The sequence below is a fragment of the Rutilus rutilus genome (genome assembly GCF_951802725.1).
Source record: "Rutilus rutilus genome assembly, chromosome: 14".
Lineage (NCBI taxonomy): Eukaryota > Metazoa > Chordata > Actinopteri > Cypriniformes > Leuciscidae > Rutilus > Rutilus rutilus.
Window position 1 is genome coordinate 8,084,986 of NC_140219.1, and position 16,947 is coordinate 8,101,932.

The 16,947-nt window shown below is 37.2% G+C and overlaps 2 protein-coding genes across 3 annotated transcripts; both read right to left on the reverse strand.

Moving 5' to 3' along the window:
- Positions 1-8: 8 nt before the first annotated feature.
- igfbp7 (insulin-like growth factor binding protein 7) lies at positions 9-7,981 on the reverse strand. The gene is made up of 5 exons (XM_084430135.1): positions 7,466-7,981; positions 5,093-5,202; positions 3,077-3,184; positions 2,703-2,829; positions 9-1,669 (listed from the first exon to the last, which is right to left on the reverse strand). Exons 1-5 carry the CDS (start codon positions 7,878-7,880, stop codon positions 1,650-1,652), a joined length of 780 nt encoding a protein of 259 aa, XP_084286261.1. The 5' UTR covers positions 7,881-7,981; the 3' UTR covers positions 9-1,649.
- A 190-nt stretch (positions 7,982-8,171) lies between these two features.
- On the reverse strand, positions 8,172-16,873 carry cox18 (cytochrome c oxidase assembly factor COX18). Of its 2 annotated transcripts, XM_084430283.1 has the most exons (8): positions 16,712-16,862; positions 15,701-16,116; positions 13,831-13,931; positions 12,882-13,048; positions 12,632-12,747; positions 10,294-10,401; positions 9,176-9,285; positions 8,172-9,069 (listed from the first exon to the last, which is right to left on the reverse strand). In XM_084430283.1, the coding sequence occupies exons 2-8, from the start codon at positions 16,100-16,102 to the stop codon at positions 9,009-9,011; spliced, it is 1,065 nt and encodes a 354-aa protein (XP_084286409.1). In that variant the 5' UTR covers positions 16,103-16,116; positions 16,712-16,862; the 3' UTR covers positions 8,172-9,008. The 2 variants fall into 2 exon arrangements, with proteins under 2 accessions (XP_084286409.1, XP_084286410.1); XM_084430284.1 differs by lacking the exon at positions 9,176-9,285 and having other exon boundaries at positions 8,639-9,069; positions 16,712-16,873.
- Positions 16,874-16,947: the final 74 nt, after the last annotated feature.

Genomic DNA, 16,947 nt, shown 5'->3' on the forward strand with positions numbered 1-16,947 from the left:
AAACTCCATGCCTCTCAAAGTACATCTTTATTCATTGGTGGTATACAAATATCAAAACATACAAACAAATGCATTAGATGCTCAGACTTTTAGAGGACAACACTTAATTCTACTGCAGTTTAGAAACCAACAGAATAGAAGGAAGTCTATAGCAGTGATAAATGAGCTCTTAATTCTTAAAACCCAGACCCAGACATCTAAACCTCTGAACTACAGTATTTGTGATTTGTTTAGTGAACTTGTCATAAGGTTTTTTTTTGTTGTTTTTTTTCTCTGTCAGTTTGATTTAATTTATCATTTGCATTTAAAGGCAGATAATGTAAGTGAGCTTTAAATTGTCATATAATGTAGTTATAATGAATAATTTACCTACGGCTCATGGCCCTCAATCAAGTTAGATTTGTGGCCCTTTATTGCAAAAAATTTGGCCAACTCTGATTTAGATTAAGTAATATTAAAGCTTTTTGTTTTAATTTAACCTTGAAAGAACAGCGTCCAAAGGTTTGTGCATAAATACAGTTGACGTTCAAAATAAGTTGTTCATTCAGCACCATAGACGTCAATCAAAAACAAAACAACAACGAAAACTAAAGAAATTAGTACAATATTTGTATCCCCCAAAACACGCAAAGCATGCATATGATAAGTGAAGACAAGATATTTGAGTGCCTCAAATGCATTCAGTGTGCATGCCTTAACGCGACGCGCGATAAAAGGCATATTTTCCATGTAAATCAGAGTTTTTGTCCTAACCAGCCGCGACGGCGACACGTACGCGACGATTATATTTTAGAAACGGTTTCTATTTTTCTGCGACGTCGCGGATGGAACAACAAACACAAAGTCTGACACAGATAATCTCAGGTAGGCTACTGTTTATGTGCTTTATTTAATGTTAAAAGCGTGTAATGTGACTTTGAATATCATTTAGTATTGTAGCTTTGTAGCTGTAAAAGCAACAATGGATAGGCTAATTCACCTCAGATCTTGAAATTAAACAAATGGAAACAAGAACTTTCAAACTGAACAAACAAGATTAATCTTTAACAAAGATTGTTTTAGTAACTCAGCCTATGTATTTTTAATAATGTTTAAATGGTGTAATATTTGTGAATTTGATTATGTTGCCTAAACATTCTCTTGCGAGTGCTGTCAAGATTACTCTGGCGCTGTGCACTTGCCGCAAACTCCGCCCACACACTGTTCTGATTGGCTGTGGGTTTTGATTGATTTTGACGCAGTCGCGTCGCGTCTACTGGACAGACAAATTATTTGTCGCTGCGCTGGAATCTTGTCGCCTCGCATCTGGTTAGGACACAGTGTGAATGTTTGCATGGAGATGTGTATGAGCGAGAGTATCTCTTGGAAAATCAATCTGATGGCCGTCCCGTTCGGCGCTTTACAGTATATAAGTTGTTCTGCGGGCAGACAGATTGTAGAGTGAGTTAAAGAATACAAAAGGAGAAATGTTTTTTTTTTTTTTTTTGCGAGTGTGCCTGAACAACTTCTATAAAATAAAGTGCCCACGTGCGATTTGCTGTTTGTGGTTCAGGCGGTGTGTGTGAGCAGTGATTACACTAGATGCTACGTGCATGTCCTCAGTGCACAGACGTAGTGCGATTCATCTCAGTCAGAGTCCACGCGTCCTCTTACAGCTTGCTATCCTTCACTGCATACAAACAGACAAGAGACACCAATGACAATGAAGTCTTACAGTTTTGTAGTTTGCTGCACACAAATAATTATTGCAGTTCATATGTGCTATTCCAAATCGTATGTGCTATTATAGTAGGCCTATGTATTAATATTTTGATACTTATAATATTTATTTTTAATTTTCCAGTTTTCATTTTAATTTTAGTTCTGTCATGACAACTCTGAGTGTTTGGCATGGCCATGGATATGACAATGTTTATAGACCTTATGTAGCCCCGCCCCTTTTCAGCGCTGTGCTTGTTGTCTTTTGTCTTCCTCTGTATTTTCACAGCGATCTTATTTAATATTTATGAATGAACGGCTCGTTTAAAATCTTCCCGGTCCCTACTGACATTTGTTAAGACATCTGCTTTAAGCATTACAATCCACATGATAACTTTTATTAACTTTACAATAAGTAAATCCACTTCACCAGCTAATTACTCCTCGACAGCGATGCCATAGAGATATACAGAGCGACCGCAAAAAATATTCTAAAGATGGCTGCGCGCTTGTTTCTCTGGCTCATAAGGTCTATATGTTTGAAATTGACGCTGTACAAAACAGCATAGGTGAATTATCTGAACAGGTGGAGCTGGGGAAGATGGAGGGTTTCTGAAAGTGCGCTGCAACTACTACTGTAAATGCTGACCAAGTATCTGAAGGTTGATCAGCGAGCTGATTGGCTACTGATACAGCAGGAACCAATCAGCTGTGCCCTATAGAGCATTCCTTAAGTGTAGGTAGCAACATGCTGATTGACTGAAAACCAGAGAATGTTCCTTAGCAAGTTGATGCATGCAATGTAGAAACTTGTCACTGCAACCATCTTGCTGACAGGGTGATGTGGGCCAAGAAAACACAGCTCGGCATGATGGGACATGTTCAATACAGCCATGAGCAGCACACATTCTCTACTAATGCAAATGTCTTTTATGCATGAAGTAGGTGCTAATGGACTGATTTATTGCAGATAAGTCAACTGTGGTTCAACTGCACTCACTCACCCTTCTTGGGAGGAATGTCATTGATGGAATCCACCACGTGGATGATGCCCACAGCCGATGCTTCGCCCTTGATGTTGCTGGCGTGACACTCGTAGGAGCCGCCTTCATCCTTGGTAAGAGGAGATATCTGCAACAGATGGCCATCAGTCGTAGTTTTCATCCAATCTGTTCTGAATGTTTCGATAAGTGCAGAGAATTCCAAACAAATGTAACTTGAGATGAGCCTATGCTTTCGGAGCTGCGCTGCCAATAAATGCTGCAACGGTTTTGTGCTGTGCAATAAACATCACTCGTAACTTGTAGCAGAAAGCTTGTAGTTATACGTGGAAAGATAAGCTAAGAAGAGTTTATATTTAGTCAAAAAACAAACTTACTAGCACCCAGCCAGTAACCTCATGTTTTTCCGGGCCTCCACGGGTCTGGACGGCCAGGTTGTCTTTGTCTCCTGGGAGCGGCACATTCTTTCCTTTGCTGTCAGATACCTATGAGAATCACAACAGCCATAAAGAGTTTTACGTATACACTCTGTGGGTTAATTCAGAACAAATTTCACCATATAAATCGCTAAGCACATGATTTTGCAGCAAATTACAGCTTGTTCGTTCTGTGGTTATGCGTGATTAAGTTTCACCAGACTCTACAAGAAGATCTACTGTACAGATAAGCAATGTTTTTTCTCTCTAAACTATAACCACATGTGGAACCAGATACTATAAATCTTAAACTAGATGATGTATTGCAGTTGTATATGCTGTCATGATAAACAACAGCCATCTGAAATCAGGATAGTTCACCCAAAATTTGATGATTTTTGTCATTTACTCACCCTCAAATTGTTCCAAAGCTGTGTGAATTTCTTTCTTCTGCTAAACACAAAAGAAGATATTCTAAAGATTTTGTCATTTTTGGGTGAACTATCCCTTTAAACTCAGGGCCATTTAGGTTTGGAAATGCTTAACACGTGGTAAATGGTGAATTAAGCCGATATTTTGAGATAAGGCTTACTTAAGTTAGCTCTAAAACACTGTAAAATGCGTCTATTTTGACTTTTTCTAATTAAATGTAAAAAAATTCATTGGACATTATATTATCTGCATTTCAATTTCTGTGGAAAAAATATGATCTGAATATTTAATAATAATATTAGTGTTATTATTATTAATAATAAAAATACAATGACAATTATTATTATCGTTGTTGTTGTTGTTGTTGTTGTATGTGATGACAATATTAAATGGAATAAAATGAACGAAAGCAATGCGAATGTATCTTACTTTTCAAAATCCTCTCACTCTTTCTCTTTTCTGTCCACCAGACTTAGTTTTCATTGCTTAAACTTTTTAATCTCCTTCCTTGATCTGAAGTTTTTGAGTGAGTGTGGGTCTACAGTGCTTCATCGCTGTAATAAAAATATCCCTGGGCCTCTCAGTCTGAGGCAAGGGTGAAATTCTTTAGGCAGGACATAATCTAGTTTCCACTTTTAATGAAGCATGACTAACCTGATCATCAGAAACAGCCCAGATTACTTTTTAAACTATGGATAGAAAATATGAGTTAGAGCAAACAATACTAATATTTCCCAGGGTTTCAGGTTTTACTGTAGCTGAGAGGGGTTAAATATGAGCTTTTTGCTTTTTCCTGGGAAATCACCTCGGTATTTTTTGCATCCGGTTATCCGCTGTGGCTTTTCATATTAGTGACTCTAGAGCCAGTACAAAGGAGAATCCAGTCCCATGGTATTCTTTGATTCTATCTTTAAGGAGAAACCCCGTCTAGAATGGAAAAATGTGATGGCTGATGACATGCTTGATAAAGTGCTTCCTGTCCTGACCCCTTCCCTGTTTGTGGTGCTATTGTTTCTGTGCTGTGTTATTCATAGAGATGGACATCCTTTGACATATCTGAAGCCGTTCAGTACGCACAAACACATCCTTCCTCTTTTCCATACGAGACTTGGGCCTGTGCTATAGACCTTATGCACCAGAGAAACAAGGGCGCCGCCATCTTTGGAAAATTGTCTTTTAACTTCCGTTTTGCTGTCGCTCTGTATATTTATATGGCATTTCTGTCCAGGAGTAATTAGCTTTTTAAGTGGATTTACTTAATGTAAAGTTAACGAAAGTTATCATGAGGACTGTAATGTTTAAAGCAGATGACTTAACAAATGTAAATCGACCGGGAAGATTTTAAAACGAGCCGTTCATTAATAAACACGCAAAACGCTGTGAAAATACAGACCGGAAGTCAAAAGACAATGAGCGCAGCGCTGAAAAGGGGCGGAGCTACATAAGGTCTATAGGATCTGATACATGAAAAAATAACAGCTCTCATACGTTACTTACAAAAACAATATAGAAAGATTGACTGCCTTTTTTTTATTTATTCTCTACCTTTCTCCAGGTGAGCACAGGTGTTGGTATCCCAGTGGCTTCACAGCTTAGGAAGACCTGTGAACCGGTCACGTTCCAGACCTCGCCAGGAGCCGTCTCTATAACCGGTCCTGCATTGGACGTGAATGACACAAAATGCCACACTAAGGTTATCAGCATGTCTGGAAGAGTGAGGAATTCTGGGACAGAGTTTGCACAATACAGTGACGGAGAGGTTGTAATACAGACAATGACCTTGTTGTTCCTAAAGGAATAGTTCTCTCAAAAAAGGAAAATTAGTGTCAAAATGACTTTTTCTTCCACTGAACACATTATGAATTCATTCCGATGATGATGCGCAAACAACAACAACAACAACAATTGCAATTTGTTTAGCCTACATTCAGCCATCGTAATTAAAACTTGTCCCACTGTAAACTGGACAAAGAAGTTATAAAAGTTAGACAAAGGTTCTCAATTTCATTGAACAAGCTTTATTATTACCTCACAAGCTCTTTGAATCATTGAAGTTTTGTTGAAACCTTCCCTTACTAAACAGAGAAAAACAGATGTAACCTTACATTTCATATAATTGTACAGTAAAAAGCTTTTAAATATACTGTTTTTATAAGTAAAAAAAGAACAAATCATCTTAATGTCATAAACTGACATTCTCAGAATTCCATGTGACTCCTTGACATTTGATGGGTTTTCATTTGAATAATTATATTTCTCCTAAGTTGTTATAGGCTATGTACAGGGTTTTATGTTTCACCTTATGTTGTTAAATGAATAATAATTCCATTATTTTAGCCACAGCTAACAGCCGCCAGTTTTTCTCGGTAAAGCGTTGGGTTTTTCTTACAGTGAAGTTAAAACAAATCACTGTGCACTGGTTGCACCCCTTCTTTTCTCCAGAGTTCAACTTCTATCATATTGTCAACTTATGGGTCTATTAGCAGAAGCCTCAGAGAAAGCTCTGCTAGAGAAGCTTTTCCATATCCTCTGGCTCAGAATGCGGTTATAATGAATTATATGCAGGTTCACTGATTCAATGCGGTCTGACTTTGCTTTAAAGCAACAGTCTGCCTGCGTGTTTTGCTAAACGAGACATTGCTAATAGATCAGGGCTGATCTCCCTTTTCTCTAATGAAAATCCACCCGAGAGGCTGGAATTTCAGACATGTCTGTTCAGGGATAGCAGAACGTTACCACCCTGTGTGAAAACAATGGCCTCTGGCCTGTTCCGTTGTTGCCTTAATACACACTGTCAGTGCATATGTGATTATGTGTGTGTACAATTTATTTGTCCCGGGGAGAAAGTACAGGACATTAGTATTACAGGTCAGTGTAGTGAGTGATCCCGGGAGAAAAGAGACCTAAACACAAAGCACATGACAGCTGAATCATGTGAGCGATTGGATCATAGGGCATTAACAAGGCAAAAATGAATCTAAAGTAGCAAAGTTGTTGACGCAGCTGTGCAGAAAGGCCAGCATTTCATTTCTCTGCACGTACAATCTGATCCTTGTATATCAAACCTCACGGTCAAATTCTACACTGGATTAAATAAAGAACTTTGAATGGCTGCGGGTCGTTACTTCAAAACACTAAATGTTCTTACATAAACAGTGAGCCATTATAGTTTTCATTACCATAGGCACATGATGGTTTTTTTTTTGCTTCTGGTTTGGGGCCCAAGAGACATAATTAATCAATGAGTTGTCAAATAAAGATGAATTAACCAACATCACTGTATACAAAATTTGTCAACAGTTTACAGTGGCCCCGAAACATTTTTCGGATGCTTAAATCACACCCATGGAAATGTCTGAATTCCATTGCATCACATACATAATGCATCACATCCATTGCATGCACTAACTTTGTGTCATATGTAAAGACTCATATCAAAACAGCAGAATCTGAAATTGGAATTGTGATTTTTGTCCTCCATTATCAGGGGGCGAGTTGTCACATGTGCTTGTAAATATTATAAATTACTTATACAGTTTATTAAATAAAAATTTGTATGATAACATTGCTGTTTCCTCATGATTTGTTTCACTGTTGAGTTAAAAAGCCTATAGGCTTCCAATTGACAGCATTGCATGTTGTCACAAACACTATTATTGGCAATATGAATATTTTGACTGTATGTGACTAAATATGTATATATATACACATACACATATTCACCGGAATAAAAGTGTGACAAGGAAAGCGGAATCCCATATAGCCCATGATATAAATTATAACTTTCATGACATTTCTATCCACATGCACTTCTACTGATAAGCATTATTTAATGTAAACATTTTAATTATTAATTCAAGTTATTAAAGTGTTGACTGATAAATGCAGACAGGCTCTTATAATGTTAAAGAATCTCACCTTGAGCGCATTTGCCCTTGTTCTGAATCTTAATTTCGGGTTTTTTCTCCTTCACTGCTTTCACACTTGCTTCTTTGAGCTCACAGCCGCTGTTATAGTTGACGCCATCAGTGCCGCACACGGGATAGTTGCTCTTGCACACGCAGACCCCTGATTTACTCTTCTTGTCTTTGTCGCTCTTGACGCACTCGAGTCCGGACGCGCAGCGCTTGGCCGAGGGTCCGCGTCCCCCGCACGGGTCTCCCGCTCCAGACGCGCAGAGCTCGCAGCAGCCGCACGCGTCCAACAGCGCCCCGGATGAGCAGCCCTCGGCCGGCAGCGGAGCGCACTGACTCGGGTCGCAGGTGCCGCAGCTGCGGGGCACCCGGTCCGCTGAAGACACCGCGAACAGTGTTAATAGCAGAAAGCAGAGCATGGTGAGATGTGGAGGGTCTCAGGCTGGTTCAAAGTCTGCTGCTTCTCTCTGCTTGGGATGGAGGTACTAAAACCCGCCCAGCAGGGACATAAACTTACAATAGCACAACTAAACATACCCTCCTTTTTTGGCAATGATTTTGGAAGCTCCTTTACATTTCGTGGTTCTGTTGTTATTGGTATTATTTGTGACACAGTGGAATAGATTGGGTTTTTTGATGGATTTAGCTAGATAAGCAGTTTTTGCTAGGGTATTTTGGATAGTTGCTAGGGTGTCAAAGGATCCCACTTTCAAGTATGTGACAGATATATTTTAATGAACAAAATAAACATTTATATAATGTAAAAATAATACTAGGCGTGATATTATAGATAACATACTGTTAACAAAATGAACCAATTTACAACCAAAAAGTGGTTCAAATTCAGTTCAAATGTACTCCAATCCAAGTAAAATTAGTTGTACAAACATGGAGAGAAACATTAAATTCAGATTTATTTCTATTCAGCATGAAGTTATTAAATTGATTTTAAAATAGATTCAATTAGAACACAATTAAAAATGTAACAATGCTGTATTTTTTGGGTATGCCTTGGTGAGCCACAAGATGCTTTCTTTCAGAAATATTGAACTATCCAGTTACAGTGTACATGGCTCATGTCGCTTCTTCAATCAATGATTTGTTTCTGCCAGGCCAGAATCATGAACCCAAGTACGAGTAACAACACTAATAACAAAATGGAGGACTATGATTTTTTCAGAAATCATTTTTATTTTTAACATCATCTTAAAATTGTATTACTTGGAGTCTCTTTACAAAAGCATTTGTTCATAAACATGACCTGACTTCATACTCAGATTCCTGGCAGAAAGGCAGCTGTTTTTTTGTTGTTGTTTTTTGCCATATTCCTCTGGTTACAGTGTCATGTTGGATGAATCTATCGGTTTGCACACATCCACATGTTTGGTTCCACATTTTCAGAAGCTGATGCACTAATAATCTGCAATGTCCGGGTTCCATCTATTTGATGTATTTGGCTACAAAGGCAGCTGCAATATCTTTGTATGGAGTTTCTGAGTCTGAACGTGTTGGAGGGATCCGACAGACGCCCCGGAAACGAGGGGATCTCAGGAGCAGGTTATGTGCCAGTCCGACACAACTGGAGCTGAGCCAGTACAGAGACATAGACTATGAATCAGGAAAACAGAAAGAACAAAACAAATCATCAGGACCCCTTAAAGGGATAGTTCACAAAAATGTAAAAAACAAAACAATTCTGTCATTAATTAGTCACCCTCTTGTTGTTCCAAACCCGTAAGACTTTCGTTCATCTTCGGATCTTTTTGATGAAATCTGAGAGCTTTCTGTCCCTCCATAGACCGCTACGTAACTGACACTTTGATGCTTCAAAAAGTTCATAAAGAGATCGTAAAACTAATCCATATGAATTGAGCGTTTACTCCAAATTTTCTGAAGAGACTCGGTCGCTTTATATGATGAACAAATTGAATTTAGGCTTTTATTCACATATAAATATTGATCAGCAAACATAAACATAAGCTCAACTGAACCTGCTTGATGCACGAGAACAAACCTCATTGGTTCTTGTCAAAGCTCAAACGTGCTGCGTGACACGAGAACGAACCTCACTGGTTCTCGCGCAACAAGCAAAACATGCTTGAGCTTCGGTTTACCACAACTGATGTGTGAGTTGATGAATGTTTAGATGTGAATAAAAGCCTAAATTCAATCTGTTCATCATATAAAGCGATGAAGTCTCTTCAGAAAATCTGGACTAAAGCACTTTGGATTAGTTTTACGATCTTTTTATGAACTTTTTGCGGCGTCAAAGTGGTAGTTGAGTAGCTGTCTATGGAGGGACAGAAAGCTCTCAGATTCCATCAAAACGATCTTTATTTGTGTTCCGAAGATGAACGAAAGTCTTGCGGGTTTGGAACGACATGAAGACAGAATTTACATTTTTTGGGTGAACTATCCCTTTAAAACATTTTAATTTGATTAGAATTCATTGTGCTGTTTTTTTATGAAGCATTCTCATGACCAACATCTCATCTCTTACGTATGAAAGGACCGGAGACACAACACAAATACGTCTACAGAGAGATAAGCAGGAGACATCGATTTGTAAATCTGCTGGAGATATCAAAGCAAGGTTGTACAACATCTGTCTTTTGTAACCAGGTGGGCTTCAAAAACACAACCCTTCATATCCCCCTTCTTTCACAAGGTCAAAAGTGTCAGAACAGAGCTCTGTCTCTCTATGTACCGACATCATGTATACTGTTGTCTTCTCTTTTGAAAAAACATCATCATCTGAAAACGTGAGTGATATTTATTCATGTCATACATGTTGATAGAGCAGATAATAGCTGAATGTGCCGGGATACTTACTGACGGGACTGTGGCGGCTATAGGAATCATCACCAGAGATATTCCTCTGATGAAGTGTGTCACATACTTCTGGAACTTTGAAGGCTCTAGTTGTCTCAGGGCAAAAATCTGGAAAACCAAATCAAGAAATAAAAGATAAGAAACAAGCAAAACATTAACTGTAAAATAATAGGTGGTGAACCTCATAAAACCTGGCAAGATTGAGTCATATTTCACCCAAATTTTTTTTAATTTAAATAAATAAATGAAAATGAGAAAAATATATTCAAATTAGACATTGATAACACTTTACAATAAGGTTTCACTATAGTAGTTAAAGGGATAGTTCACCCAAACATTTAAATTCTGTCATCCTCATGTCGTTCCAACCCGTAAGACTTTCGTTCATCTTCGGAACACAAATTAAGATCTTTTTGAAGAAATCTGAGAGATTTCTATCCCTCCATTGACAGTCCACGCAACTACCACTTTGACGCTTTAAAAAGTTAACAAAAGGGATCGTAAAATAATAATTCATATGAATCGAGCGGTTTAGTCTAGATTTTGAGTTCCTTCAAGAACCAATGAGGTTTGTTCTCACGCGTCAAAGCATATACTGTTGAGCTTCTGTTTATGTTTGCTGATCAATGTTAATATGCGAATAAAGCCTAAATTCAATCTATTCATCATTTGAAGCGATTGAGTCTCTTCAGAAACTTTGGAATAAACTGCTCAAATCATATGAATTTTTTACGATCTCTTTATGAACTTTTTGAAGCATCGAAGTGGTAGTTGCGTAGCTGTCTGTGGAGGGACAGAAAGCTCTCAGATTTCATCAAAAAGTTCTTCATTTGTGTTCCGAAGATGAACGAAAGTCTTACGGGTTTGGAACGTAAATGAGAAAATGATGACAGAATTTTGTGTGAACTAACCCTTTAACATGAACTAACAATAAACAATACTTCTACAGCATTTATTGATCTCATTTCCACATTTACTAATACATTTTTAAAATCCAAAGTTGTATTTGTTAACATTTGTTAATGTACTGTGAACTAACATGAAAAAAACAATAAGATTTTTACTAACGTTAACAAAGGTTAATAAATGCAGTAAAAGATATTGCTCATTGTTAGTTAAGGTTAGCTAATATATTAACTAATGTTAACAAATGAGACATTATTGTAAAGTGTGACCAATAATTTTACATTATATAAACAATTATAATATATTATGGAAAATTGTATTATATGATTATCTAACAATTAAGAAAAATAAACAAATGCAAACAATTAAATACTATATACTGTATGTATGTATGTGTATATATAGAATTTTCATTAGTGGTATCAGACATTTGAACCCCACTGTACGTATATTTACAGTACAGGTCAAAAGTTTGGAAACATTACTATTTTTAATGTTTTTGAAAGAAGTTTCTTCTGCTCAACAAGCCTGCATTTATTTGATCAAAAATACAGAAAAAAATGTAATATTGTGATATATTATTACAATTTAAAATAATTGGCTTTAAATTATCATTTATTTCTGTGATGCAAAGCTGAATTTTCAGGATCATTACTCCAGTCTATCACATGATCCTTTAGAAATCATTCTAATATGATGATTCATTATCAAAGTTGGAAACAGTTCTGCTGCTTAATATTTTTTCATAACCTGTGATACTTTTTTAGGATACTTTGATGACTAAAAAGTAAAAAAAAAAAAGAAGCAGCAAATTTTTTAAAAATAGAAATCTTTTGTAACAACAATACACACTACTGGTCAGTAATTTTTTTCTTTCTTTTTTTGAAATAAATCTATTACTTTTATTCAGCAAGGATGTGTTAAATTGATAAAAAGTGATAGTAAAGAAGATTTATATTATTAGAAAATATTTGTTTATTTTGAATAAATGCAGTTCTTTTTAACCTTTTATTCATCAAATATATTAGGCAGCAGAACTGTTTCCAACACTCATAATAAATCAGAATATTAGAATGATTTCTAAAGGATCATGTGATAGACTGGATGTCACATGTGACACTGAAGACTGGAGTAATGATGCTGAAAATTCAGCTTTGCATCACAGGAATAAATTATTTTTTAAAGTATATTCAAATAGAAAACTATTATTTTAAGTTGTAATAATATTTCACAATATTACTGTTTTTTTTTTTCTGTATTTTTGATCAAATAAACACAGCCTTGATAAGCATTAGAAAATATAAAAAAAATTCAAAAATATAAAAAAACCGTAATGTTTCCAAACTTTTGACCTGTACTATACATATATAAGTGCTGTGATGCACTTGTATATAATGATCATCAGCAAATATGTGATATATAAATATATAACCTCTGTGATGAGCAAGTTGATGAGGCCAAGAGAAACGGGAATGATCCAGGTAGAGTCTGGGAGAGTGAGGTCTGGGAACCACAGAGCGCCCCCTGTTGCTAAACCGGCTTCTGATGCTGATGAGTGTGTGCAGAAATATGTATGTTAGTTCATTAAAAGCCTCTCTTCAGGTGATTATGGGGAAGTTGGTTGCATTGCTAAATATAAGAGCATATCTGGAAAACGTAATAGACTAATGGATGAGACTCACCCAGGGGAACGTGTCCCATTCCCAGGCTGAGATTACGCAGGGCCAGAGACAGACACACCCACATGGGCAGCTGGACCCAGATCAGCAAACTGGCCTTGAATGGGTGGCAGTTATCTCGAACATAAAGCTCAGACACGATTCGCTTTAGATTCTTCTTAAAATGAAACCTGTAGATGCAATTGTTGTAATTAAGCAAAAGGTTGATTAAATCCTTCAAAGTTATAGTGTCGCCGAGAAATGAAATATAATACTGTTTTTATCAGGCCATGTTGGTGTGAGGGAAGTGAATCATGTTTTGCAGTAATATATATATATAAACAGCTTTAAAAAATGCATTAGATATTACAAATTGATTTCATATTGAATATACCTTTCATTGTATTATTTTTAAGTTTAGAAATAAACTTAAACATGCATTTAATAAGATATATTCTCTGAAAATGAATCTTAGTATCTTATGCAATTTTGCTTCAAGTAAATGAAAACAAAAAGTTTTTGCAGTGAAATGAGACTCCTTATTTTCTGAGACCTTTAATATGGGCTTTTCATATGACAAAGACTTTAACCCAAGACAGAGGCTGTGTCCCAAATCGCATACTTCCCTACTATATAATGGGCGAAAAACAGTAGGTGACGAAAGAAGTATGTCCGAATTCACAGTACTCATAAAAGAATAGGTAAAATATCCCCGGATGACCTACTACTGCTGGCGAGATTCTGAAGATTCATACAATGGACACTTTACTCTCCCATGAGGCCACAGGAGAGGATTTGTGAATGGCAGTGAAGCGACGTCATATGACTATGACAACATTGCGAATGTAGTACGTCCCAGAATACATTCATACTATATATAACATACTTTTTTAGCGCTCACAAAGTACTATTTAAGAGAGTATGCGACTTTGGAGGCAGCCAAAGTAAATGGCATGAAAAAATGATCTCCTACCTGCATGTTTTCTCTGACCAGCCCTTCTCTTTGGCTTTCACAGAGATCTCAAAGCGTAACTGGCGGGCTAGCACAGCTATCTCCTTCTGCAGAGCTTCAACCTAGCTGAGGCAAAAGGGCACACGGGTTACTTTTTTCCCAGCCTGAACTCCTTTTTAAGTATTTCCAACAGTTACAAAGTCCCTGGCCTATGAAATCTGTAATTCACTGGACACTGCCACTGGTACTAAAAACCGAAATACAGCCTGGATGGACCAGTGTTTTGACTCAGTTTAATAAATTGCAACATTTTTCAGATAGAGACACCCACACATATTTTCAATGGCTACAGATCAAACTCGGTTTAAAAAGGACAATTGATTTGGCCTCATCTCCGCTTGTTTAGATATCAAGACATCAGTTTAAAGAGACGGTCTGACATGCTACAGCTAATGTTCTCACACAGTGGGACATCAGTAGGGAAGGAAGAAAGAGGGGAGGAACATTCTTTTGCTTCACTTCTCCTTCTTGGCAAGAGAAAAATCCCACAGCTGGGAGAGTGGGAGAGAGAGAGAGATTCTTAATAAGGCACATAATCTCCAGTGTTTTCTCTGCGATATCTGCTGACCTCCAAGATGTGCCTCCCATACTGTACTAAGTGCAGATAAACAAAGAAATTCACACGAGAAGGGGCTGTTTACTCAAAGATTCACTTTAAACCTAGTCATGTATATACTTTCTGAAAGGAACATATTGTGGAAAATAGCTTTTAGTGAGCTTTTGAAATCTGCGTTTGATGTACCAGCCACTCACATGGCAAAGCTCCATCCCTAGCCCACTCAGACCATTTATGAAAATTAAAAATGTTCAGAAATCACCAGAACATGGAATAGACATCCATCGCTTGACGCTTTTAGTGACAGTCAAGTATTGTAACCCATACACGGAATTTGTCCTCTGCTTTTAACCCATCCAAGTTAGTGCACACACATTTAGAGTAGTGAACACACACACACACCAAACCCGGAGCAGTGGGCAGCCATTTGCTGTGGCGCCCAGGGAGTGATTGGGGGTTACGTGTCTTGATGTCAAGGGCACCTCAGTCATTTCCTGCCAGTATTGAGAGTCGAACCCACAACCTTCGGGTTACCAGTCGGACTCTCTAACCATTTAGGCCATGACTGTCCATTTTATTGTTTATCGCATCTGGTTAGGACACAGTGTGAGGGGGCAGAAAAAAGGTCGAAATGGCCATGTAAATAAAAAATTTTTTCTATTGTTTATGAGAAAGCAGACTTTTAAAAAGGGATATAATGAAATTTTACAAATAATATATCCTTTTTAAGAAAAGATTAAACGGGCCTGTGAATTATCAGAAATAGGTGAAAAGTATTTGATGACAATACATTCGTCACAGCATACACTACCGTTCAGAAGTTTGGGGTCAGTGAGAAATTAATACTTTTATAAAAAAAAAAAAAATTATAATGTTATAAAATATTTCTATTTCAAATAAATGCTGTTCTTTAGAACCATTTTTAAGTCTTTTTAACATTGATAATAATAAAAAGATTTCTGAAGGATCATGTGACACTGAAGACTGGAGTAATGATGCTGAAAATTCAGCTTTGCATTACAAAAATATACATTTTAAAATATATTCAAAGTAGAAACCTGCTACTTAAATTGTAATAATAATCCAGTTTTTATTGTATTTTTGATATAATAGATGCAAGTAGCTTCTTTTAAAAAAATAAAAAAATCTTAGCGACCCCAAACATTTGAATGGTTGTGTATAGCTGAAAAAAACACCAACAGGATTTTACGCAACCACAGATCCAGACATGGACAATGACTACAACAGCCTCTTGCTGAAATGGTCTAACAGCACCTTTGCAATGATGATCGACTGATAGATTCCCAGGGGGAGAGTGATAGCGGTGCGCAGTGTCAGTGTAGTGCACACGATGCTGGCCCACCACGGCAGTCCCGTCATCTGCTGAGTGGACACGAGGAGCTGCTCCGTGAGGCATACGGGCGTGGAGTCTGCAATGCTCTCATACCAGCTCGACCGGTCTGTGGTTATAGTTCTAATGGGCTGAAGCCCCAGGGCTGGTGTGATGGAGGGATGGCCAGACCTGCTGCAGAGAGGCTGGATGGTTTGAGTTCTGCTGTCCAGGTAGGAGGAACCATGAGAGATGCTTCTGATGTGAGGCCTCAGTGTTGCTAGGTTGCTTTGGCGACATATCCGTAGCGTCACAAAGGTCACCGACCTGGTAAGCTTTGGCCACATCTTTATGGATGAACCTTTGAATAAAAATAACAAGGAGGAATCTCAGAAATGTCTGCATTATGAACATATCCAACTATTCTAGCATCACACCGTCACCACGTATCCTGTGTTTGTACTTTTCTGTAGAAAAAATCTAACTTTTGTTTGTGCAAATGCCTAGTAATTGTTTAAAGCTACAGCATGGCATAATGCTAACAACATGCAATAATTCATTGCTCATTGTCTGTTTTTGATTATAGATTAGTTGGTGTCCTTTTTTTATTTATTGATATATATCATAACCTGTTATGTTTCATATACTTTAGCTCTCTCTTGATCTTCACACACAAACTATATGCCGGCCATATATTAGATAACTCACGTTATGTTCTGCATATTCTGCATTCAAATAATATTTTAATTAAACAGACCAATCATATTATAATAAAACTCAACCAATGGAAAAAAAAAAGAAAGAAAAATACCAATTAAAAACATACGAAATGTGTGTGTGTATATATGATTAATAATAAAATCACCAGACAAAGATAACACCTTTAACCTGGTCAGACTGTTACAGTAAAGTAACCGGCTGCCCTTCAACTGGAAGAAACGTAACAAAATCTTCACCTTCGTTTGCAGTTCCAAACTTTAGATAAGCATGTTGTTTATCACATCCTTCGCGCGTTGAATGTTTACTGAAAGATAGTTTACACAGTCATCCTTTTTCTTCGGAATGTCAAAATGAGCAAGGCATGACAAGTCGCTTGAATATGACGTCACGTTTTTCACAAAACATTTACGTCTCTTAATCACTCACTTTTTATTTAAAACAAATAGTTAAGAATGTATCACAAGTATTAAAA

Bases quoted from the DNA above. Each gene is read 5' to 3' on its own strand.
- igfbp7 (XM_084430135.1), bottom strand. From the start codon at position 7,880: ATGCTCTGCTTTCTGCTATTAACACTGTTCGCGGTGTCTTCAGCGGAC. The intron at 3,185-5,092 runs GTAGAGAATAAA...TGATTCTCATAG, and splicing joins CTGTGCTCACCTGGAGAAAG to GTATCTGACAGCAAAGGAAA. The intron at 2,830-3,076 runs GTAAGTTTGTTT...CATCTGTTGCAG, and splicing joins AGGTTACTGGCTGGGTGCTA to ATATCTCCTCTTACCAAGGA.
- cox18 (XM_084430283.1), bottom strand. From the start codon at position 16,102: ATGTGGCCAAAGCTTACCAGGTCGGTGACCTTTGTGACGCTACGGATA. The intron at 13,932-15,700 runs GTGCTGTTAGAC...TGCCTCAGCTAG, and splicing joins AGTCGATCATCATTGCAAAG to GTTGAAGCTCTGCAGAAGGA. The intron at 12,748-12,881 runs GTGAGTCTCATC...CACACTCATCAG, and splicing joins AATGGGACACGTTCCCCTGG to CATCAGAAGCCGGTTTAGCA.